The following is a 25,970-nucleotide window of genomic DNA, read 5'->3' as shown; positions in this document are numbered from 1 at the left end:
CCACACTCAGCACAGCCTGTTCTGGGATGGTGCATCTCTTGCATCCCACAAGAGGTTCATGTAATGCCCAACCCACACCCCTGGTCTGCAAAATCCTTTATCAGCACCTTGAGGGATCCATGAGCTCCACTCCAGCTCCTGCTGCCACGCCGTTGCTGCCAGGAGAGCTCCATTAGTGACCCCCCCATTGCACAGCAGCCACCTGGTGCGACACAGCCCCGCTCCCCTCCTTCATCCCAGCTGCTCAGCCCTTAACAAGAACATGCCAAAGAGCACATTCCAGCCAGGCTACTGCCAGAGGGACTGTGAACACAATGTCCTGCCCCCTGGCCACAGGTCCAGCAGAGTTAAACCACACCACATGCATGGAGGTGACAGTGGCTTCTCCATCCCCTGTGGGTCTTTTCACAGGGGATTGCTGTGGGTCAAATTCAACCCCTTCTCAGAGCACACGGCCCCTGCTTTCCATGCCCCAGTGCCACACAGACCTTGCTTTCCCATTCCCTGGACATTCCCAGGTTTATGGACACATTTTCCCAGCCTGCCTCTCCCTGATGGTATTTAGACCACACTGCCCAGGGTGAGGCCTGGCAGGAGATGGGAGCAGAGAAGGGAGGAGAGGGCAAAGAATCTACTTACTTCTCGGTTAATCCGAATCTTAACGATCCCATTGGGACACAGGTTTGAGAGAAAAAGATCAGAGATATTAGTGAGGCACAGAGCAGAGAGGGGTTAGAGCACCTGCCCTGGGGCAGGCCATGGAGAGACAGGGCAGAAAGGACACAGGGGACAGGGACAGGCTGAAGGACACTGCTTGGGCACTGGGATCAGGCCACACTGACAGACAACGCCCTCTGGGCAGGAGGGAAAAGTGGGATTTGCTGCTGCTTCCAGGAGATGCTGGAGCCTTCCTGCAGCTGCTCTGGTCTCAGCATCGCTGGAGGTGGCAGGGGACATCGTCTTGGGAACACTGCTCTCAGAGGACACTAGGGCTGGGCTCTGCCCAGATTCACACACACCAGCAGCATCGAGGGGTACTCCAGTGCGAGCCCCAGATGGTCCCTTGTTCCTCTCAACCTCTGCATCCCCCACCCAGGGAGAGGGAGATCCACGGCCACATGAGCAGGTGAGGGGGAAGAGGATAGAAAAGCAGAGAAGGAATGAGAAGGAGGGACAGAGCAGAGCAGAGAGAGATGCAACAAGCAGAAACTGCTGATGAACACAAATAAATCTGGCAGGTCCTTCATGATGCACTGACCAGCCCACCCTGGGCTGTCCAAACTCCTCCAAATGCTGCTGAACAAACCCTGAGAGGCCACAGGAAGTTCGTGTTGCAGCCCAGAGCCCCAGGGACACAGGCCCTGTCCCCACTTACGTCGATGTAGTTGGCATTGATGTAGTCGGAGTTGGGGTCCCCCAGCAGTGGGTGCAGCTTCACGCGGTGACGGTCATCTGGGGAAAGGGGACAAGGAACCATCAGTGCCTGCTCACCCACCAGGCCACCCTGGGCAATCACTCTGGCCCAGGAATCTGCAGAACGTGGGATTCTGAAGGTGTTTGGGGTGTCTAAGCCTTTGCTAAGGGCACTCACATGTGGACACATGATCCTGTCTCCCTTTGGTCTTGTCTTTCTTCTTTGAAGCATCCCAGCCTTCAAAGAAACTCTGTAAGGAAAGGATGGACATCTCAAGCTCAGCGCAGAATTCTGGGGGTCCACCAGCCCCAAAAGCTCCCTGGGGAGCAGGACAGACAGAGTGGTCCCTCCACCCCAACACCTGGCTTCTGCAGCCTCATCTCCACCTCCACAGCACACTCTGCCAGCTACACACTCCTGTTACATCCACAAAACAGCCCATTTTCCAGCAAATTACAGACTGCCTGGGTTGTTTTTTTTTTCCTAGGGTTGGTTCTAGTTTTTTTTATTCCTAAACCTCCCCAGCTCCTTTCTCTCCCCAGCACAGAACAGGTTTGTGTGTAATAACAGTGACATTCATAGATTGGCGTAAGAGGTGGAAAGTGGAAGGAAATTACATGTTTTCTCCCCTCCCATAATATCTGAGTGCTTTCAAATGACTAGTTCCAAGAACATACAGCAGCTTTTCAAGGAGCACTAATGATTATCGCAAGCCCTGGTTTGTCCAATGCGTGAAAAGCGGGGGGAGAGCTCCTGCTCCTGAAACAGCTGAGCATTAAACAGTAATTTCACTGGGAAATTTCAATCTCCAGACCTGTGGGACACTGAAGAGTTAGGAAATGACCCCACTGGCTGTGCTGAGGCAGAGACTTGTGAAATAACCTGCTCTGTTACAAGTACTCTGACCTGGCCAGCTGGGATGGACATGATGCCACCAACAACTCTTGGGAAAGAAATCCCTCCCCCTGGCATCACCCTCCACAGCATCCTCTCCCCAGTGTCTTTCTTCATGGTCTTGGAGCTGACAGATTGCAGAGGATTTGCTTGTTCTTAGGCTATGGCCATGCTTATCACAGGCCAAGTGTGCTGGAGAGCAGAAGGTGACACGGTGATGCCCAGGGAAAGGAAAGGGAAAGGAAGGAGCAGCCCTGGCCCATGCAGGAGAGCTGGGATGGTACACTGCAGACAAGGCTGGTCGGGCTGGTTTGTCTCATCTCAGGCACCTGCTCAAGCTGAGAAATAACCCAGAGCTGCCAGCACCAGCCATTCAATCCTGACTCAGGGACACCCCAATGCTGATAATGCCAGCCCAGAGCTGTGAGCTCCAGCTCCCATCCAGAGCTCCAGACCTAGAGCATCGTCTCCTCGCACGGATCCCACCCATGTCCCCCCATCCATCCTACCCCCCGCTCCCCCTGAGACGCTGGCACAAGCTGTCCCCACCTCATACTCCTGCTTGAAGCCGTAGCCCTCGGCCGTTTTCATCTGGTTGATGTGCTGCAGGAGGTCGGCCACGCGCACGGCCGGGTGCAGCTGCCCCGTGTGGTACGGGGAGCCCTTGCGGCCGCACTGCCGCCGCGGGGAGCCCCCCAGCAGGCTGCTGGACTCGTTCACCACACTGCTGCGCTGGTCACCTGCACAGGGAGGGACAACCGGGGGCTAGCAGGGCAGCAAAACCTTGGGCTGCATCCCCATCACCTCCTCACACCCAGAGGGCTGGGGAAGACATACTCGGGAGATGTGGCTGCTGCACGCCCTCTCTGGGGACCACCAGGGGCCCAGCCCTCAATCCCATCCCCTCATGCTCTCTGCAGAGTTTTTTCTACACCACAAAGCCAAAAATGCCCAGTACAGCCTTTTAGGACCTCAGCAGGTCAATCAGAAATCAGTGGGCAAGGCCATAAGGGGATAATAACCTCATTTCCCCTCAGCTGGAACAATGAGCTCCCATGCAGACAAGCAAGAGCTCCATGCCCAAATATTCACACAAGATCCTAAGTTGAAAAATCACCTTGCCAAAGTTTCCAGCACAGCTTAACAGTTCATTTCCCTCACTGCTAGAGACCAGCACTGGACTCCTCATGCTGCCACAAATGGAGCTTGCTGCTTTGATGGAGAGCCTGTGTAGTATTTACCTGGTTTATGCCTTTGCTGTGTCATTACCAGCAGAGCCAGGCCAAGACCTCACCTGTGCTTGTCAGGGCAAGTTCGCACATCAGATCCCAAAATTTGGGTTTGCACAAAACCTGGTACTCTGAGCTACTGCCAGAGATGGGCAGGCAGGGATCCATGGAATGGCTTGGGTTGGAAGGGACCTTAAAGCCCATCCAATGCCACCCCTGCCATGGGCAGGAACCCCTTCCACTGTCCCAGTGTGCTCCAAGCCCTGTCCAACCTGGCCTCGGACCCTTCTAGGGATCCAGGGGCAGCCACAGCTTCTCTGGGCACCCTGTGGCAGGGCCTCACCACCCTGAGAGGGAAGATTTCCTTCCCAATATCCCATCTAACCCTGCCCTCTGGCAGTGGGAACCAACAGGACAAGCCAGGAGAGTGCCTCCACACCCCGTGACCTGACCAATGGGCTCATCAGCTGCTGGGATTAAAGAGGAATTCATTAATTGCTGGCATTTGCAAGGTGCTGGCCACAGCCACACGCTGAGGAACCACTGGGGTTTCCATGAGGATCAGTGACTTTCTTTTAAATGCACAGAAACTGAAGTGGGTGGGGGGGAATAGCCACCAACCAGGCACCAAGTCATTAATTTCCCTTCGTTAATTAAGGATGTTCACAGGCAATGGAGACTTGCCCAGCCATGGCAGGCAGCCCGAGCTCCCCAGCTCGGCCCCACCAGCCTTTGAGAGCTTCAATGACAGCAACCAAAGAAAAAACACACCTAGCCTAGCTCGATGTGTTAAGAGGAGGAAAAGTTTGCCCTCTGGGCTCTAATGATCCATGAGACAATGGCAGGAAGCACATCAGTCCCCGGGAGAGCCACGTGCAGGCGGCATCTTGCAGCTACTGTAACAGATGCTATTAGCATATGGCTGAAACTGGGGCAGCCAAAGAGTTATTTTACAACTAAATCAGCATGGAGACACATCCTCCGGTGGGTGTGAAGTTATCAGTCTCCCTCTGATAGGAGCGCATGGGCTCTTTAACCCTTCAATGCCCAGGCTGTGTGGGGAAGGCTGGGGGAAAGCTTCCAACCTCAGCATAAACCAGGAGGTGATATTCACCCAGTTCCAGGGGGCTGCAGCCAGATCCTGAGCCCACAAATGGCCTCAACCGGCCCAGGCACAACTCAGATCTCCATGAGAAGACAGAGGTCCAGCTCCCCACAAGAGCTTCCCCTTCAGCACAGCCTGGATGGTGGCAAAAGCTCCAACACAGATTAAATCCATGCCCTTGGAGATTTACACAGGGCAGGGAAGAACCTGCTATGCCACACATAGTCTAAAACAGATGTAACACCAAGCCTTCAAGAGAATCACAGAATATCCTGAGTTGAAAGGGACCCACAGAGACCCCTGAGTCCAACTCCTGGCTCTGCACAGACACTCCAACAACCCCACCCCCCTGTGCCTGAGAGCATAGTCCAAACACTCCTTGAGCTCTGGCAGGCTCTTTCTGTGATATTTTGGGGTTATTGGGCACCTTTGTGGCTGGAAGGAAGCAGGGGGATGCCAGGGTCCCCATCCTTACCTTGGTTGGCACAGCTGTGGGATGGGAGCAGGGGGATGCTGGTTACCAACCTCACCTCTGTTTCCAGAGTTGTGGAAGGAGAACAGGGGATGCCAGGCTCCCAGCCTCACCTCTGTTCCCGTAGCCGTGGGTGTCCATGAAGGACAGCCCCAAGCGCTCGTCCTCCTGCAGGGTGCTCTGGTCGGTGAAGCTCCTGTCAATGGCACTCATCATGTGTGTCTTCTCATGCCGGTAGTTTATGGTGGCTTTGGTCATATTCACAGGTTTCCTGCAGTGGGGAGGAGCAGAAGAGAGCAGGACTCACCATCAGGTGCTCTAAGGTCCCCTCAAAGCAACTGGACTAGATTATTCCAGGAGCAGGATGGATTATTTGCAGCAGCGTGGTCATCACACTTTGGTTCTCTGCTGTCCCAAGCCAGTCACAGCCACACATGCATCCCTCGCTGGCTGCAGCAACTCCAGCTGCTCAGCCTCAATGTCCCCTCCTGTCCCCTGCTCTTGGGCAGCCAGGTGTGCTCCTTGTGCAGTCAAATGCTCTCTCCAGCCATCACACAGATCAGCCCCAGCCCTCCCCAGCCCCAAGTTCCCCAGGCTAGTGGAAGGGGTCCCTGCCCATGGCAAGGGTTGGAATGAGATGAGCTTTAAGCCCCTTCCAAGCCAAATCATTCTGTGATTTTAAAGCCATGTCAGGGGCCAAATACATCCCAAGGGATGGGCTGGACCACCCCTGAGTAAACCCATGCTCAGCACCCACTGCAGAGGCTTTTTCCCCCGTGCAGGGTCTCTTTAGGCACCTAATGAAAATGCTGGGAAATCCCAGGAGTTCTCACTGGGACAGAACCTCGCACCCCAAATTCAAGTCATTTAAAGAAACCCGAATGAACATTTTTGAGAGGCAGCATCAGGCTCCAAAGCCAGAACAGCGATTAAGCCAGAAGGATGAACAGGAGATCTGAGCCCATGTCAGCACTGTGGTGGGGCTGGAACACTGCAAGGCACTGCTAAAATCCAGAATTCAACTCAGAGTTGCTGACCCTTCCCCTTTACGCTGCCTTCTGTCTCTAACAAGCTCGGCAGCATTATTTTCCCTGATCCAAAGAGACCCTTAAAATGCACTTGGCAGAGATAAGGACTTGTTGCAGCAGCAGGGTGAGGGGGGTGGCCGGGAGGAGGGTAAAGCAGGAGAATGACAATTACTTACGGGTAATAGGAGTAAGAATAGTAGTTCCTCCTGGCAAGCGTGCAAAGAGAACAGCAGAAATTGCACAAGCAGCTTTTCTCCACTATTAGGAAGGGAGGTTACAGGGCAAGTCAGCTGCCAGAAAATTCAATGCACCATAGAGGAATCAGGCTCCCCTGTGGCACCCACAGGTTATTTATTCCAGGCAGGAGCCAACATCCTGGCAGGAGAGCACAAGCACCGGCTCTCAGCGGGACCACACTTGTGGTGGGTGTCCACAGCACCCTTGTCCAAGAGGCTATTCCATAATTTTTAAGAGTGAACAACACCAATGTTCCAAATGTAGGGATTTTCCCCCAGGCTGTTGGTTAGGGGCCCAGAGGGGGAGATGGCCTTGGGATGTCACATTCCAAGTACACCATTTACTAGAGACAAACATATTCCAAGGCTGCATTTCCATTCCACCACATCAGTGTTTCTCCAACAGCAAAGCAATCTGGAGAAGATTTATGAGCTCATCCCAGCTTCCCAACAGCCCCAAATTCAGGCTTCACAGCACCAGATCTAATTTGTGGCTCTGGTTTATCCTTCAACAGGTTCATCCTGGGATGCCGAAGCAGAGCTGCTCCTCCTCATCCTGCCTGGCAGCACCGACAATGGGAATGCAGCAGCCACACTCACAGCTTCCCACCCACAGCATCACTCCCCGAAACACATCAGTGCTGCTGGCATCTGCTCCATCAGGGAAGGAGCCAATGAAGCTATGAGCCAGCCCCACACCTCAAAGGACGCAGAGATGCTACAGCCCTGCTCTTCCAGCAATGTAAATCCACAAGGATCCTTCCAGGGTACACGCAGCCATAAAGAGCTTTGCAGATTTAAGGGGCTGAGGCTCTACCCTGCTGTTTTTCTCTCCCTTTGGCTGTTCACGTACTTTGCTCCATCCTCCCAAGCCCTGTGTTTAATTGCTGTCCTTTATCCCAGCTCTGAGAGCCCCCCCGGCCCGGTGCTGCCTCAAGCCCTGCACAGAAGCAGCCACTTTTCCAGGGCATTGCTGCCTTGTCAAAAGCAGCGGCCACATGCCCAGTGCTCCCGGGGATGAGTGTCCTGAAAAGCCCTCACCCTCCTCCCATCCCATGAGCTCCCCCAGTGCCAGCCCCCTACAATGGCCACGGCCACATCCATGCTGGATGTGCTCCTGCTGGCCTGGCCAAGGCAGCAGGGAAGCCCAGAGGCAGCATCTCATCTCAACAACATGCCATGGCTGCTGTTGGCAGGGAAGAGCTGGTGGGATGGGGACAGCTGGGCTCAGCACCGGTGCAGGGCTCGGGCATGGGCCAGAAACATTTCCATCCATGCAGGATCACCAGAACAGCACAAAGCCAAGAACCAGCAGGAAAAGAATCAAAAACCATAAAATATGGGGGAGAGGGACAGTGGAACAAAGCTGCAGAGGGAGTAGGGACATCCCCAGGACCTTGCTGCTCAGTCCCCAATGTGCCCTGCCATGCCTGGTGTCACAGAGCATGGGGGCTCTGTGCCCAGTGAGATACACAGGCACATGGAGACTCAGCTCGAGGGAGCATCTGGAGCCTGCCCAGCGTAGCTGAATCCTCACCAGTACAAGCACCAGCCACCAGCGCAGGTCTCCTTACCCTTTCCTTATGGCGACGATGATGGCTCCCAGCAGGATAATCAGGATGATGAGCCCTCCAGCACAGATCCCCAGGATCAGGCCCATCTCCTCCGAGTGCTGGGACACCTCCAGGGGACGCTTGCTCTCTTTGCAGGCAGCTGCCAGGGGACAGGGACAGGCAGGAGGGGTGGATAGATGAGGGTGCTGTGAGCACCCACCACATTCCACTCCAGGGGGATTAGCAATATCAGGCATGAAAACATAGGGATTTGTCCCATGGGATGCTCGTTTCTCCATGAACACAAGTCATTCAACCAAGATGCTACAGGGCTCTGCAATGCCACACTATAACCATGGACAAGTCCCTCTCTCAGTTCCAGTGAGGTGGGACAGTCCCTTTGTGCACCTTTCATCACACCCCACGTAAGATCATCCATCTCTGGATTCAGCATCCAACACCACCATTCCAGCCCCACCTCCACCATGGTAACAGCATTAAGAAGGAAAATTCAACCAAGGGAAAAACCCCAGACGCCAAAGAGAGTGGGAAACAGAAGGGTGTGGGGTGGAGCTGGAATAACCCATCACATGCAGCCCAACCACTGCCAGTGCTGGTCCCAGCCCACCGGCAGAGCCCCAACCGCTGGAGCTGCCGTGGGGCTGGAGCTAGAGCAGCCATGGGGCCGCAGCAGCCATGGGGCCGGAGCCGCAGCCTCGGTGGGGTCAGGGCAAAGGGAGGGCTCACCTTTGCGAGCGATCCGGACACAGTTCAGCCGAGTCTCCTATGGAGGTAAAAATTGGGGGGCGTCAGTGCTGGATGAGCTTCCCAGCGGCTCCACCCCCCACTCTCACCCAAGCGAGGCCGGGTGGGCACAGGGCTGGTCCATTGGTGCTTTGGCCCCCAAATTGAGGGAGTCCATGGGTGATTTGTGCTGCAGCTCCCAAAGAGCTCCTGGGAACCCACAGCCCAAGAGATGCTGCTGAATGATCTGTCCCCAGCATTCCCAGGTCTAGCCAGAGCCACAGCTCCTGGCACAGAGTGGATGGTGAAGCTCAAGAGCGTGGAGAACCCAGCAGACACAGCCAAGCCACGTCACCAATGTGCCACCAACTACAGCTGAAACACTCCCAGGTCGTCATCCAGAGCTTCATGGGCTTGTCTTCCATCAGTCAAAGTTTCAAACTCCAGCTCTGCATCTGCTGCCAAGGTTGCCATGAGGTTCCAGCTTAAGTCTCCAATAGTTTTAACATTTGCAGTCTAGGGATGGGTTCAGCTAAAATATTCCATTTTTCCATGCATCCAACTTCTGTTGCAAAATAAAAAGCACCACGTTGGCAGTATTGTCTTCTCCAAGCATCCTCCAGTCTCTCAAGGCACCAGGCACCAATGTGCTCCATCCACCTTCGGCCCAAGACCTGCCCATGCCGCATGCCCAGGGCAGGGCCAGCTACAGCACTGCTCTCCTTGAGATCTCCAGCTTTTCCTTCTCCTGCTTCTTGCTTCATCTGGCACAAAACCCATGAAAAACCCCAGCTATGATCCAGCGTTTTTCCAACATCTGATGGCCACTGGGATAAATCCACTACCTCCCAGCAGGAAAGATGTAACACAGCATCAGACACCAGTAATCACCCAGCAGTGCCGAGGGAGCCAGAGCCAGGACTCTCCCTGTCCCTCTCAGCTCTAATTACAACGAAGCAGCGAGGTGTGAATGATCCCGGAGCAAAGAAAAGGACTCAGTAACCACTTCCCAGCAGGACAGAGATGTGCAGGATGAGGATGCTCCCAAGGGTCAGATAGGAGCTGCTGCAGCAGATGATGCCGAGAAGGGTCCCCACAGGGTCTCGGTGGTCCTGCCGGTGACTTGGAGAAATCAGCCCGGGGGTGCAGGGGGTGCAGCTCCACAGAGGGAACTGGCAGCAGCAGGGAGCGAAGGGCAGCCCGGGAGCTCCCAGGAGTTCTCTGGAGCTGGGACTGGCCATCCTGCCAGCGCTGGGTCCCAGCAGTGACACACAGCTCTGGCTGCCCAAAGTCCTTCTCCAAACCAGGAGCAGCCCCAGGAATAGGGGCTCCCCTGTGCTGGTGCTTGTTGGTGTCCTGGCTGGTACTGCAGTGGGTGGGGGAAATCAGACTAATCCACCCCCAGTATCGGCATGGGGATGGGGACAGGCATCACCAGGGGTGCTGGAGCAGGACACCCACCCATCATCTCAACATGCCATAAGGGTGGCCCGGAGCACCAACTGCCCCTGGCAGGACATCAGCGGTGCACCCAGAGGTGATCCAGGGGAGGGCAATCTAAAAGTAGTCCCATTTTTACCAAGCCCCAGACCCTAGCCTGCCCTCACCTGGTCCAGCCCCTGGCTGGAGTAGGATGCCAGGGCTACTCACCCCTTTGAGGTTGCTCATGGCCTGAAAGTAGATGAGATAGGCCTTCTTGGGCTCCAGGGGGGGGTTCCATTAGCCACTGTAGGTCTGGTTGTCCCCCACGGTGAAGGGCTTGGCCTCAGTGAGGCTGCTGGGGGGCAGCTCTGCCCCGAAGTAGTGCACGGAGCCGCGGGACACGGCATCGTCGAAGGTGAGCGGCACCGGGAAGCACTCCTGCCCCCCCAGCTCCCGCTTCAGCTTCTTGGGCCGCTCCTCCTCCACAATGACCTGATAGGTGCTGTGAGGGCCAGGCACAGGTTAGTTTTGGGAAGAACGGTCCTGCCCATCCTTGGACCCTGCTGTATCACCCCATTTTGGGGTCTCACGCTCCTGCAGCCCCGACCTACCTGATGGGAGCCCCTCTGCCCTGTGCCGGCCGCAGTAGCACCGTGATGGTGCTCTCTGACTCGCTCAGTGGTGATGGCATGTCCCCGTAGTCAAAGGTGGGAGCTGCAATAGGAGCTGGGGTCAGTCCTGGGGCTCCCCTGGCTTAGGGGGAAACTGAGGCATGAGCAGCTTTGCCCAGGGCAAGGCATCACCCAGTGGTGTCATATGAATTATTGCAAATAAAGTAAAAAATCTCTCCATGTCTTGAACAAGAGTTGAGAGATGACCCCTGGGTGTGCACAAGGGAGGTTACCAACACCAGTCTGGCAGAGGGGAAGAAACCAAGACTGGGATCCAACCTCAGCAGGACCCAAATGCTCCAGTCTTGAGATGTGCCCAAGAATAGCACCAGTCAGAATCACTGGCACAGTGTGAGCTTCCCCCACCCCACGGCAGAAGCACACCTGAGCCAGCCCAGCAGCACTTCCAGACCAAGGTGGGGGGCCCTCTCATGCCTGGCATAACCTTATGGTCCCCAAACCATCACTGGCAGCCACTGGGGTCCAGCTTGAGCTGCTTTGTCCCAGTGCCCTCATTCACACTCAGTTCAGCTCATTTGCTGCAGTTAATGCGACACCATGGACACGAGCAAAGAGCCCTGAGTACTGCAGAGCTTATTAACAAAGCCCAATTAATCCCTCGCTCATACACTGAGAGCTCAGACACCACCAGCAGCCAGCACTGGGCTGGCCAGGCTCCCCAGACAGGTGCCCACCAGTCTGGGAACTGCCCGTGGGCTCACGGCACAGCTGCCACCACCAAGGGCATCTTTCTATGGCAGCATCCAGCCACAAAAACACTGCCAGTCACCAAAAGCACAGGAGTGAGCCAGGGGCTGCACACCACAGTAGGACACCTGAGTGGAGGAGAAGCCCCAGCGGCAGGAATGAGAAGGGAATGTACCGGAGATGTTGGTGGTGATCTCGGTGAGCGCTGTCTGGCCGAAGCCCTTGCCAGTGCGGGCGCGCACTGAGAACAGGTAGGTGGTGCCGGGGTGCAGGTTGGAGAACACGTGGTAGGTCTCGTTGCGCAGCTTGGACACCGTGCGCCGCGGGCCCGGCACATTCACCGCGGGGTCTGAGGACTCAATGCTCTGGTAGCTGATCTGCAGAGACAGGGCACAACATCACCCATGGGAGAGGAGACAGAGCCAAGATTCAGGTGGAGAAGGGATTAAAACAACGAATTCAGAGGAGGAGGTAGTCACAGGGCAGCCTGGAGGCAGCCAGGGACTTTTTGAGATGAAACAAAAGCAGAGGTTCACTGGAAAAGCCAAAGGGCTCAGGAGTAGCAGCAGCTGCCTCTAATCCTCACAGCCAACAGCAGAGGTTGTCTCAGACCTCTCCAACACACCCCTCAACAGGACCCTCCCAAGTCCCCATGTACCCCAGGTGCCACACCAGCCAGGATGTACCTCGTACTGTGTGATGAGGCCATTGGGCTCCACTGGTTCCTCCCACTTCAGGAAAATCATGTCCTCCAGTGGGGTGAAGGTGAGGGACTCAGAGGCAATGCCGCCAGGCACTGGGGAAGGAAAGATGTGCTTGGATGCAGCTGCAAACCAGTCTGTAAGGAGAAATCCTCCGGGAAACCCCTTTGGGTGGCTGTGGCAGTTGTGCCCTGTGACCAAGCCACCACATTCCCTTTGCCATGTCACCCACCTCCAGCATATGCCACCAGACAGGACTGGTGCCTCCCCAGGGAGACATCCAAGGCCTTGATGCACCTGGACGCACTGGTGACACTTTGCCATGGGAGGGGGAGGTTCCCACACCAGCACAAACCCCACAAGTTTCAGCACCTCAGCCCAGGCACCAGCAGCAGCACAGGGCGCCTAAGCTTTCCAGCATGAGGAAAAGAAAAAAATTCCCTTTCTCCCCACAACCCAATTCCCCCTTGGAGCCATTAGCATCCTGTGGAGACACCGCCAGCAAGCAGCAACATCCTCACATGCAGACGGGCTTGACGTGGCCTGGCCTCCCCTCCCCTCTAATTAACACCACCACAATAATAACTGTAATCACTGACGGCAATCAGCGGCGCTGGGATCAATATCCGCTTCTTTATGATGGATTTCTCCACCCGAGGCGGTCAACAAGGAAAGGTAATGGCTCGGGAAGGCACCGGCAGCATCCCCCACTCCCAAACCTTGCAGGGGACAGCAGCTCTTCTCTCTGATTGGCTTTTTTCACAGCTTTTGTTCGGGTGTAATTATGGGACTGGGAGAGAGGGATCACCTCCCGCGCTTCCCACCGTGCAAACGCACCATTTCCACCTGATTTACAAGTTAATTTAATCAGAGGCACTGTGTCCTACACATGTACACAGGCACTTATTAAATTCGGGAAGAATTACGGAAACCTGTAGGGCAGTAAAGTGTGTACCTACAGAGACTGGGTTTTAATATACAGAACCTACACTATATATAATTATATGTTATTTTCTATTTTTATATATAGACAATTACATCTTATTTTCTATTATTATATGTTGTATCATTGTTATTGTGTATAGGATAATTTATATATTATCTTAATATTATAATACCTACATATTCACATACATATACACACTCATATACATATATGTGTATACATATATATATATACACACACACATATTTACATATTCAAGTAGAGGTATCATGCTTCCATCCCAGGTTGAGAGAGGCAGAGGATGCACACAACAGCTCCCAGGTGTGCACATACCCCTCTGCTATCCATATTTGAACAAATATATTTATTTATTTATATTATATATAAATATAATATATATATTTATATATATATTTATCCCGGCTTGCATCACATGCACCCTGCCTGCTCCCAGGCAAAGCAGCTCCCTGCAGCACCATCACACTGCAGAGATATTTCCACAGGTCCCTGGGATTGAGTTTCATCATTTCATGCACACACAGAATGAAGTCTCCAGCTGTGGGTCACCTGGATCCATGGGGGGCACTGAAACACCAGCTGGACAATCTATGGATGCAGCACACTTCCCTCAGTGTCCTGCCCACAGCTCAGCACAGCTCTGCCTGGGGTCCAAGAAGGATGCTGTAAACAACAGCCTTGGTTTGGCCCAGTTACTTGGATTTTCCAGCCCCAAACCGGGGTTTACCACTCAGGATGGAGAGGCTGCATCTTTGCAGCCTACCAACAGCAGCCCCAGGGGATGCTGCTGCCAAAACTGGCCTTGTACCAGAATAAACCACAGTTAAGAGTCCTATCATTAATAAACTTTCAGCACCTTGGTTTACTTGCAGGGGCAGCTGTTCATCCTGCAGTTCTAGGAGCTCAAGCCCTCATCATCCTCCCAGGCAGGCTGGGCCAGACACATGAGGAGCATCTGCCACATATCTGTAGGAGGATATCCATAGATCCATCGCCATCAGACCAAATGTATACACGGCCTCAAGTTCAATCCAAGGGGGAAGCCAGCAGCCCCAGTTAATTGAGGCACAGGAAAAAGCAGCTGGAGTGATTATACTATAGCAAAAAGACATCTGGAGCTCCTGTATTAATATTCCATAAGCAAACAGCTGGAGCAGTCACAGCCCAGTGAGAACAACTGGAGCAATTATAGCTGTAAAATAAACCACTGGCAGGGCAGAGCTGGGTGCCCCCGCTAGGGCAGGCTGAGGGCTGGAGACATGGAAAGTGTACAGAGGAAGGTGCTGGATTTAGGCTTTGAAGATGAAAAAGGACCTGGAGATGCTTTCAGCTCCTCTCCAGCTCTTCAGGTTTTGCTTTCCAGCCTGGGAGACAGGAGTGAGCTTTGCACAGGTAACGGCAAGTCCTGTGCAGGGGAATTCCATGGCAGGCTTCTCCTCAGGGGTCCTCCAGGGCTCTGGAGGCAGCTCAGTCATTTGCAATTACCAGTTCCTTCCCTTTAATTGATGATTTTTTAATGCTAAAAAGTGCTTTGGAGATTAATTCCATTCTTGCTTAACAGATGTCTCTTCCATGAGAGCCAGGGATGCTCCAGCCACACTCAGCAGTGGGAGAGGCCAGCTCCAGATGTGGCCTGTCACTGATGGGTGGCACTGGACACACAGAGCCAGCTCTGTCCTGTAGCTCCTGCCATATCCCTTGGATCTCCAGAGCCCAGAGTGACTCAGGCACTGCTGATGGCAAGCTGCAGACAGGGTGAGGGGCAGGTGAAGCCAGACCTGGGAGACCTCTCCAGCAGCCTCAGCTTGAGCAGATCCTCAGGGAAGGGCTCATCAGAGCAAGAGATCCCAAAACCAAGAAGTCCTGGAGCAATGCTGGAGCATCCATCAAGGATGTCTGCCCACTCAGGTGACAGGGAACCCAGAACAGGGCACAGCCAGAACAGGGGGGAAACAGGAGCAAAGCTGCTGCCAGAAACTGGGGCCTTATCACTGCAGAGCTCTCTGCACAAACCCAAACCCACCTGAGAGCAAACTTCACCAGGGAAGAGCACCAGAGAAGCCAAAAAAAACTGCACCTGCCCTGGTGAACAGCACTTTCCCAGAAACGCAGCAGTGCCCAATCCATCAGAAACCAAGCAGATAAAAGATGTTACCTGAGTGCAAAGCATTAATTGTTTTAATTCCTGTTATTATGGCTGCCAGGCTTTGGTTCCCAATAACGGGTGAGTGAGGACAACTTGTGCTGAGAGAAGCTGGGTATGAGCCAACTCTCACACCCTCCACTGGACCAGCTAGGGGTAAAATTCCACTCCAAGCATGAGGGCAGCGTGTCCACAGTGACACCCCCATCCAATCCCTGAACCTCCCAGGACCCTGACATGTCCCTTCCCCAAACACCATCAGTGTCCCTTTCTCTCACCTCCTGTTGCACACCTCTGGGGCTGCAAGATCCTTTTCACCTCCTCCTTGGCTCAGGAGATATTCTCATCATGCCCATAGGCCAGGAGCCAGGGATGCACACCATGCCACAGGAAAAACCCCAGCAGCTCACTAGCTACAGAGTTCCAATTTTGGGGATGATGCATCTCCCCGAGCAGACTCACCATCCTCATCTGTCTGGAATATCACCTCCTTGCCCTCCTTGCGCCCCTCAGGGTTGGAGAGGATGAGCTTGACGTGGATGTTCCTGTAGGGCAGCAGATTTTTGATGGTGTAGCGGTTGGCGTTCCGCTCCATCTTCACACACTCCTGGAAGGTCTGGTTGTGGCCACTGCCCACGAAGTAGCGGTAGCACAGGGACATGGTGTAGGTGTGGCAGCGGGTCAGGTTGTAGCCCAGCGGCTCCCACTGCAACGTCAGCTGTCTGGACTGGATTTCAGAGAAAGCCAGGCCTTTGGGGGCTCGCATGGGCTCTGTGGGGAAGAGAGACAGGGAGAGGTGAGCGAGGAGGCAAACATCTCATGGATTTATGTGCCTTATCAGGGAAAACCCTTTTGTCCATAGGGGCAAAAGAGATGAGTGCAGAGAGCAACCCCCAGCATAGAATGCTGCTGCCCTGCAGAGAGGGCTAGGGACACCACTGGGGACATCTCTCAGCCACTAATCATGCAGCTGCCCCAGGCTCATCCTTCCCTGTAGAGATGAAGCAGGGTACCAGCCCCACAAGCAGCCCCAGCTGCCCAGAGAAAGGTGCCTCCACCACAAAGGCCCTTGTGGTGTCATCACACCCAAGTCAGGCTCTTGAGACAAGAGGGATCAAGTGCCATCAGTGGGAGGGAGTTTAATCAGCTCTAATTGGACTGAATGGGAGAAGTTAACGAGGGGGCACCTCTGCCAACAGCACACACACGGACAGGTGTCTCGGGTTAGCTCCTCTCCTCAGCACAGGAAGGGGGAGGGCTGGGGGTGCCAGGAGAGCTGTCCCAGGGACGCCATGCGGCCCACCTGCGCACTTGGTGCGGCTGATGAGGGGTGGCCCCGGTTTGCCAGTGCCCCCCTCACCTGGCCGGGTGAGCAGGACGCTGATCTCATACTCCGTGTCGGGGTCCAGGTGCCAGAGCTTGTAGGTCTGCATGTTGACAGCGTGGACCTCAGACCAGGGCCCCGAGGTCATGCGGTACTCGATCTCCTTGCGCACGATGGGGCCGTCCCCGATGATGGAGTTGGTGTTGAGCTGTGCAGGGCTCTGGAAGAGAGCACAGAGGGGGCAGGTGGAGCATCCCCAGAGCCAGGCCAGCGCTGGCACAACCACAAGTACCATGGTTTTATTTTATTGTTTACAGGCTGCAGTCAATACATTTCCAGTGTCTCTTCCCACACCAACCCACCACACTCAGGCTGGAGAAGGGAACCTTTGGGGTGACCTAACTGTGGCCTTCCAGTATCTGAAAGGGGCTACAAAAGAGATGGAGAGGGACTTTTTACAAGAGCACGTAGTGACAGGACAAGGGAAAATGGCCTCACACTGACAGAGAGTAGGTTTAGATTAGATATTAGGGGAAGATTCTTCCTTGTGAGGGTGAGGAAGCCCTGGCGCTGGTTGCCCAGAGAAGCTGCGGCTGCCCCATCCCTGGAAGTGTTCAAGGCCAGGCTCTGAGCAACCTGGTTGAGTGGAAGGTGTCCCTGCCCATGGCAGAGGGTGGCACTGGATGAACTTTAAGGTCCCTTCCAACCCAAACCATTCTGGGATTCGTGCTGCAGAGCACAGAATAAATTCGGATTCCCCACCCAGAGGATGTAGGAATCACCCAAGTACAGGACGACACCATCCAGTCTTCAAACTTCAGTCTGTGCCTGTGCCCTCCATCACTTTGAGAAGGCTTCAAGAGCTGCAATAGGGTTTCATCTGATCAAATTGTCTTTTTAAGTCACACAGCCCAGCATGGTGCCGCACAGTTTCACCATAATTAATTAATTCCCACCTACTGCAATCAAAAATAAATTATCTAAGGCCATCAGTAAAGGAGTTTCTGGTTTTATGCTGCACAGTCCATGTTTAGCAACTCTTCCACAGTGAGAAACTGCAATCCCGGTGTTCCAGGCATCCCACCTTCCTCTGCACACAGCAGAGCAGGAGCGGCTCACCATGGCCCTGGGTGGCAAGGGCAGCTCACCCACCTTTGACGATGAGCTCGGCGAAGTTGGAGACGCCGGCGCCGCGGGCGGACTGGGTGACGCAGCGGTACAGGTCCTGCTCCGCCTTGGACACCGCCTCCAGCTGGAACGTGGCCAGGAAGCGCCGGTGGCTGATGTGCTTCACCGAGGCAGCAGGGACCACCTCGCCGCTCTGCCTCTGCCCATGGGACACACACGGCGTCACAGGGGGCACGGTGGCACCTCCAGAGCCACCAGGGGTGTCCCCACATGATGTCTGCTTAAAAGCAGGGGGATGGCCCTTCTCCCGCCATGTCCAGTGGGGTTTTGTCCCACAGGAAAGCCGTGTGTGGGGCTGGCTGTGGCCGTTTCACCACCACCGTTCCTCACCTGCATGAGGAAGCGCTCGGCCTCGGCAGCCTTGCCAGCGGCCACGCACTGGAAGGTGGCGTTTTGTCCCGCATTCACCTCCACATCACCCAGGCGGGAGAAATGAGGCGCTTTCGCTGCCAAGGGACAAAGCAAGAGGTGAGGAAGGACCTGAGGTCCAAGGAGACCCACAGCAGCACTGCCACAAAAATCCCTCCCCACCCAAAAATCCACCCAGGATGTCACAGCTGAGCTGAGCTCTGGACAGGCCTGATGCCCACCCTCAGAGCCTGGCTCCAAGTGAGGCATGTGTTCCTGTCCCCATAGAACCAGCCCAGGGAGAGATGAGCCTCTCTCTCCAGCACCCCACAGTGCTGGTGCCAGATGCAGGGTATGGGATGATAGAGGGGGCAGGTCTCCTGCCCAGCCTGGAAGAAATAGGATGTGACCCCAAGAGCCAATGTGTTGGGACAGTCTGGGATTTTGGACCCCCACCAGCCTGGGTGGCCCCTCCTGATGGGGACACTCAGGCCTTGTGTTCAATCTGTGCTTTTCCAAGGTTTTATAAAAACTAAAAGCAATGTTGCAGCTGGTGGGGATAGGGATGGAGATGCAAAAAGGAGCCTTAAAGGTGCCCAGGAGATGGAGCTCCACCAGCTCAGGTAACATCAGGACACCTAGGTACTACAGGCTGCCCCCTGACATTAGGCCCTCCACTCTCCCCAGGACCATCCCAATGGACACCAGTTCCAAGCCCTGCTGCCCAGCCCAGCCCAGCAGCCCCCACTCAGGTCCCATCCCACGGCACTCACAGCATGGATAATTCAGGAGCAAAATGTCATCCAGGCCCAGGTACCCCCTGCGCTCGCTGGAAACCACTGCCTCGAAGAGCACCTGCAGCACCAAACAGGGGTCAGTGGTGGCCGGGGGGCCGGGCTGGGGCCAGGGGGGCTGCTGGGCCTCTCAGTGGGCCAGAACAGGCGGACTGCCAGCTCTGCCTGGTGCCACTGGCGGCCGTGCGAGCCGGACGCGTTCCAGACGGCGCTGCCCAGCAGGCCCCCGGTGACCCAGACGTAGGCGCTGAGGGTGCCAGGGCTGTGCCCATCCCGGCTGAACATGAAGTAGCTGAACTGAAGGCAGTGGGTGTCATTCTCACTCAGTGCCTGGAAGAGCAGGTGAGCTTTCTGGCCCGGGGTGTGCTGAGAGGAGTTCACCATCAGGTAGGAGCCTGCAACAGTGGGGGAGAAGGGGGAGAGAGTGGAGTTAACTGTAAGGATGGTAAAGAGTCTGGAAGGGCCATACAGGGGGTGCCTGAGGGCTCTTGGTGTGTGCAGCTGGAGCAGGGCACACTGAGGGCAGAGCTCAGGGATCTGCAGCTCCTCCCGAGGGGCAGCTCCCATCTCTGCTCTGGGCCAGGGACAGCAGCCAGGGCACGGCTGGAGCTGGGCCAGGGCAGCTCAGGCTGGAGCTCAGGGCAAGGTTCTTCCCCCAGAGGGTGCTGGCACTGCCCAGGCTGCCCAGGGAATGGGCACGGCCCCGAGGCTGCCAAAGCTCCAGGGATGCCCAGGGTGAGGTTGCTGGGGGTCTGGACAGGGCCAGGGTTGGACTAGATAATCCCTGTGGGTCCCTCCCAACTAAGGAGATTCTATGATTCTAATCTCTCTGTTCCACCCCTCCTGAGCTTTGCCAGCGGGGGATAGAGAAGGTGGAGGATATGGGACAACAAAGATGCCCATGTGCCCCAGGGCACTGGTCCATGACAGCCAGTGAGGATGTGCAGGACAGAAGGGACTTGGGATGGAGTCAGGAGCAGACACCTTCTGGGCAGCAGCAGGACACTGCAGTGGGACCTGACTGCTGGATGAGGAGGGGAGGATCAGAGCTGCTGCCACCCCAGGGCCCCGGGGTCAGGAAAGGCTCCGATGTTGCCCTCCCTTAACTCTCACATCTTCAGCTGCATCAGTCCCAGCCCCAGCCAGGCCCCAGCTGTTCACCTCCATTCCCAGCTCCTTGGCTCATTTACCACACAGCTGTCACCATATTTCAACCATGCTCAGCAGGCACTCACAGAGGGAAATCCTCCTTGGCTTAAGGAGGAGCAGCAGCATCCCAGCTCTCAGGGGTGCCTGGGATGCCATTCCCAGAGCAGCCCCACCACCAGCAGCAGCTGCTGGGATCCCACCACCCAACATCACCAGCAGCAAAACCAGGAGCTCCAGCACAGCCTTGAAGCCGTACTTATAGGGCAGGCAGGATGACAATCCCAAAGAGGATCCCAAAGGCAGCATCATTCCCTGTCCTGCAAGCTCCAAGCCAGGCAGTCTGGAGGGATACAGGATGGATGAGAAGCTGCCACACCAAATCCTCCCCCTCACCAAAGGCAAGGGGATTATTAATCTCCATTTTAATACCAGCAGAAGCTGTAAGTAACAAAGCTGGGCCATTTATTCAAGCCTACCATTGTTTCCTGACAGTCAGCGCTTTATTATCAATTAATTCTAAGCTCAGGTGCTTTCCTCCCCTCGACTCCCACTGAGCAGTTCCAAGAAAAGCCAAAGGAAAATGAAGGGGAATTGTAGGGGGCACCCACCCATCCCCCTACAACACTTGGGATTGCAGGGGGCACTCATCCATGCCCATGCAGCATTTGAGATCACAGGGGAGGCCCATCTACTGCCCCAGAGATTGGGACCTGCACCTGGGGGGACCCCAAAACACCCAGGCGGTCACAGCACCAGCTGGGGTGACACAGTGCCAGTACCAGATGCATCTCCCAGTGCACCCTTCAGGGACAGGAGCTGGGGCAAGGGAGAGAAATCCCTGAAAGGGAAATTTTCCCCACACCATTGACCTGTGTGGCTGCCTGGCCCTGCCAGCCCCTTGGGGTGGCTACTCAGGGTGAAATAAAACGATGACAATTTATTTCCTCAGAGTCCAGCACAGCTCATTTCACCTACCAAGGGGAAGGCACTATGTCCATGCTTCTCTTTTTTCTCTTCTCATTTCCCCCAGCAAAATTACTTCTGCTCTAATGAGATCAGCCCCATTTGGTCCAGGCAACAGCAGAGTGGAGAGAGATCACTGACCCACCTCATGCCAGGGGACATCTCCCAAAAGCTACCTCATTAATGAATGGGCTCTTGTTAACAAACACAGGCCCCTCCTCTGCCCTCCCTTTACAAACAAAAAGCCATAGGACCAAAATAAAGAGGCCAAGATTAAAATTAAACCACTTATTTTGAAAGACAGAGAATGCCCATAAGGTCACCTGGGAGCAGTGATGCACCTGAGCATCCCTCATCAGGCAGGGCTTCCCACACACACTATTTTCCCCTCTTTTTTCCTGGTGTTGCAGTATTGGAAAAAGCAGGTTCCAACCACTTGCTTTTGTGCTAATTTTATCCTCCTCTGCTGTAAATATCTGACATTAGCCTGAAGCCCAGGGTGTAGGTTGGGTTTCTTTTATAAATATAAGAGAAGCAGAGGTACTTCAAACTGCCAGAGGGCAGGGTTGGACGGGATATTGGGAAGGGATTGTTCCCTGTGAGGGTGGGGAGGGGTTGGCACAGGTGCCCAGAGCAGCCATGGCTGCCCCTGGATCCCTGGCAGTGCCCAAGGCCAGTTGAAGCCCTGATTGCCCATGGGAAGGGGCAGCTCTTCCCATCACACTGCCCATCCCAAGGGTTCTGCCTGCCACTGCATCCCTCCAGGAAAAACCCAAACAGCCCTGCAAGAAGAGGAGGGAAGAACTCACTCCCCCAACTTCCCTGTCTCAATGAGTTTTTCCTCCTAAAAAATCACTGAGAGACAAAAATAAATAAAAAAAGAACTTCCAAGAGCTATTAGAAGGCAGGGAAGGCAGGCAGGATGACAGGGAGGGGGCGGCACTGTCAGACAAGAGGTGCCAGGGGAGCAGGTCTGAGCACTGCAGCATCTGCCTCCAGGAACTCCCGCTGGAAGACGAAGCTGACGTGTGCTGGATCCTTCTCTGTGTCACAGCCAGCACAGGAACCAGGGAACCACTCACTCCCCACTTCTGTGCTGAGCATCTCCCAAAGCAGCCCCAGCACCAAGGGCTGATCTCCCACCACCACAGGGTCCTTGCACAAACTGCAGCAATTTCCAAGGGAGCAAACCATCAGGCTTCATTGTTCAAGGGTTTTATGGATTGCAGCAGGAGCTGATTGGGAAGCAGTGCTGGACTTGAGAGCTGAAGGAGCAGCTCCTTGGATGGGGAGACATCAGAGCTCTTCAGGGTGGGGACAACAACTCAGTCCCCCCAGCACAGGGACCGGGTTGTGCAGGGACACAGCAGCTCCATTCACTGGGAATCTCCAGTGCTCAGGGGGTTTCCTAATGTCAGTGAATTTGGAAGGAAAATCTAGGAAAAAGCACATTTGAGGAAAAAAAACACCTACAAATATGTTGGTTTAATCTTTTGAGTGAGGGACCCTAGAGCCTCTTTCAGTACCAAAAGAGACTCCAGGAGAGCTGGAGAGGGACTGGGGACAAGGCACGGAGGGACAGGACCCAGGGAATGGCTCCCACTGCCAGAGGGCAGGGCTGGATGGGATCTTGGCAATTGGGAATTGTTCCCTGGCAGGGTGGGCAGGCCCTGGCACAGGGTGCCCAGAGCAGCTGGGGCTGCCCCTGGATCCCTGGCAGTGCCCAAGGCCAGGCTGGTCGGAGCTTAGAGCAGCCTGGGACAGGGGAAGGTGTCCCTGCCCATAGCAGGGGTTGGAACTGGATGAGTTTTAAGGTCCCTTCCACCTCAAGCCAGTCTGGGATTACAAGCTCACACCTGCCTTACCCAGCTTCCTGCAGCTGCTCCTTCAAAAAAGGAACAATAAAGAGACAAAAAAAAAAATCACGATTGCAACATGGGAGAGACCCATCCATCATATTTAGGTGAAAGAGAGACAAGTCAAGAGAAGGGGGGAAAAGCCCTAAACCAAACAAGAAAGCAAGAAGAGAGTAGGATGGGAAGGTAGCAGCAGGTGGCCAGCAGCCAGCAGCCACTCCAATAAATCCTACACTCCTTGAAACTGGCTGATCTCCAATAAAAACTCATTTTAATCTGAGACCACGAGACTCCTTTGGAAATTGCTCCCTGGAGAGGCCCTGGCACTGTGAAATCCTTTTGATCCCCTGAGCTGCTGCAAGGACCAAGAGGGTAATGGGGCTGCAAGAGCCTCATGCACAGCTCCCCACCCAAAACAGGGTAAAACCACCCAAAACCGGGGTCCCTGCACCCCCCTGGTGCCCCATGATCATGAGCAAACAGCATTACCTGGTCTTAGAGGAGCCACAGGGACAGGAATCCTCTTCCTGGGGTGACACCGCAATGCTCACACCCTCCAACCCAAGATGTCACTTCCCCATCAATCCTGGAGTTTATTCCTTAAACTCTTTGTGTTCCTTTAAGACCCCATCTCCTGCTGAGCCACAGTTTTTTCCTCAAGTAGAGAGAGAAGCCCCATTCCACCCAGCCCTCCAGCCCCCTGCAAGCCCCCAGGCTTTAAACTCAGGTGGCTCACTGCAGATTTTAAATTACAGCTGAATATTGAGCAGAAAACTCAACTAATTACAAGTTTCAGACATTCCATCATGAGCCACCTCAACCCCCAGCTCTGCTTTCCCCAGGAAACCCCCTGGACACACACCAATTAGGGTAGCTCAGTTTAAAGCAATTACTTGGAAAAATCATTCAGGGAGGATCAGGGATCTGCCAGCAGATCCCTGCCCTCGCCCAGCACCCAGGACATGCCAGGAGGGACAGGATGGAAGGAGAAGGTGATGGGGAAAGGTAACGGCAGAGCAGAGTTAGTGGAGGGGGAAAAGCCAAATTAACCCCTGGCATGAACAAAGAACAAGATAAACAGCTGGAGGCAGGTTGATGGAACAGTAGAGAGTTTCCTATAAAGTAGGTAACATTTTAATAAACGGAAAAGGTGATTTTTACTGTTGAGCTCTAAACAAGCTCTCCTGTTTTTCTGCCCATCCTCAGCACAGGATTGGCCCTTCAGGATCAGGCAGGAGCCAGCAGTCCCAAAAACAAGGAGCATCCCAAGTCCAGTGAACTTCACTGAGCAAATGGGTTCAGAGACAACTCAAGGGGGTCACAGCAGGAGAGAGTACGGAGCAAGGAGCGAGCAAAGCCCCCAAATGCACCCAGGCATGGCGCCCACACCATCCTCCTGGAGAGAGGAGCTCCTCACAGCTGCCTGGCTGGGTCTGCTCCCCCAGCCTGGCCACCAGAGAGGACATGGACCCAGAGAATAACACAAAACAGTTCTAAACCAATCAGATTTTTTAAAAGTCCATTTTAATTTTCTTCCTTACCATTCCCAAGACTTTGGAGATGCCTCCAACTAACAAGCCCTTCCCCACACTTGAAAACGCCAGAAACAGGGTTTTTTTCCCCATCTCCCACATAAGCAGGCCAAAGCCAAGTCTAAAACACTGCAGGAATTAAACCAGGAGGAGTCACATAGTCCAGCCCTAGGGTACTGGACACAGAGGCAGGGTAGGGACAGAGGGCCCAGGGGGACCCTGGCACTCACCGTGAGGCAGGTCAGGCACCAGGTGAGGCATCAGGTAACTGCGCAGGAGCTCCCAGTCGAAGTCATCGTCCTCACTCTGGCTGTACTCACACTGGTTGGGCTCACTGTCCTCCTCAAAGGTGCAGCCAGCTGTGGGGACAGACCCGTCAGCCCTTGAGCTCCCAGAATAGCTGCTCCCCCCACAAAAGCCCACGAGGATGGTGTGATGCCCCTGGAATGCCCCACCAGGAGGGGGTGATGCCCCTGGAATGCTGGGGGACTCCAGGCATTCCCCAAGGGCACTGTGAGCAGGGCTCTGCTCCTGGGTGCTACCAGGGCCTCACAGCTCCTGTGCAGCTTCACCAATGACACAAGCTGGCAGGTCTCAGGGAGGCCTTAGCAGCAGGAGCAGGATGCAGCTCCCAGCTTTGCTTCTCAGGGGTTGGTAGCACAAGGGGTTTCCCCTAAGAAACATCATTTCGCTGTGGCAGCCACACAAAATTTGTACTTTGACCCCAGCTTTCCACCTGTAGCTTGGGCTCCTGGGGGTCTCTCCATGGCGTGATGTGAGTGTGGCGGTTTTCAGCCAGGACCTCCAACCCTGAATGCAGCCCTGAGCCCCCCGCCCTTGGCACTGCTGAGTCCTTCTGGCAGTCATATTTTATTACAGATTTATCTCTTGGGGGTCCGAGGGTGTTTACACAGCACCTCCCTGGTCCACAGCGTGCTCAGCTGAGCACGGAGAAGTGCAGCAAATGTCAAAAGGCCACTTGTTCCCACGGGAGGTGACACAGAGAGCCCCCCCCTCCCCGATCCCGCATCCAGCCCCCTCCCGTGATCCCACATCCCAGTCCATCCCCATTTTCCAGCTCCCCCATCCCGCCCTCCCATCATCCCACATCCATCCAAGCCTGAAGCTCAGGTCGGCTTTGCTGTGGGGCCACCCCGGCTGTAGCTCACACTGCCCCATTGTCTCATTAAACCCACGATTACAGGGACCAGGGCACAGCGCTAATTAACGGGCCGGGCTCACCAGGGGCCCCGGGAAGCCCTGAGCAAGCGGAATGAACAACAGCAATATCCCCCAATGCACCAGCAGGAAAACAGACCTGGGCCAAGGGATTATTTCTGCTGTTTTCTTCCTATTTTATCCCAAATGACATCAGTAATTCCCCCCGCCACCTGGGGATTTGGCAGTTAATGGCCTCACTGCTGGCACGGGTTGTGCCTCCCTGTGCTCAGGGATGCTTGGATGCAACATTTAGTCAAACACGAGTCCAAACCCTGGGAAAAAAGCCCATAAGATGCTCAGGAAATTTCAAT

General features: G+C 54.8%; 1 protein-coding gene across 1 annotated transcript in view; it reads right to left on the bottom strand.

Moving 5' to 3' along the window:
* PTPRU (protein tyrosine phosphatase receptor type U) overlaps nt 1-24,801 on the bottom strand; it is a 41,288-nt gene extending 16,487 nt beyond the window's left edge. The window contains 18 exon segments of the mRNA XM_014309431.2: nt 1,376-1,452; nt 1,592-1,664; nt 2,858-3,048; nt 5,228-5,385; nt 6,319-6,348; nt 7,953-8,091; nt 8,679-8,715; nt 10,326-10,599; nt 10,709-10,811; nt 11,652-11,853; nt 12,163-12,272; nt 15,747-16,055; nt 16,588-16,828; nt 17,705-17,935; nt 18,127-18,242; nt 18,918-19,006; nt 19,069-19,333; nt 24,669-24,801. Of these exon segments, the coding sequence (XP_014164906.1) occupies nt 1,376-1,452; nt 1,592-1,664; nt 2,858-3,048; nt 5,228-5,385; nt 6,319-6,348; nt 7,953-8,091; nt 8,679-8,715; nt 10,326-10,599; nt 10,709-10,811; nt 11,652-11,853; nt 12,163-12,272; nt 15,747-16,055; nt 16,588-16,828; nt 17,705-17,935; nt 18,127-18,242; nt 18,918-19,006; nt 19,069-19,333; nt 24,669-24,699 (2,676 nt within the window). The 5' untranslated portion in view covers nt 24,700-24,801.
* Nucleotides 24,802-25,970: the final 1,169 nt, after the last annotated feature.

This window comes from Geospiza fortis, unplaced genomic scaffold (assembly GCF_000277835.1).
Source record: "Geospiza fortis unplaced genomic scaffold, GeoFor_1.0 scaffold32, whole genome shotgun sequence".
Lineage (NCBI taxonomy): Eukaryota > Metazoa > Chordata > Aves > Passeriformes > Thraupidae > Geospiza > Geospiza fortis.
This window is presented reverse-complemented; position numbering and strand designations above follow the sequence as displayed.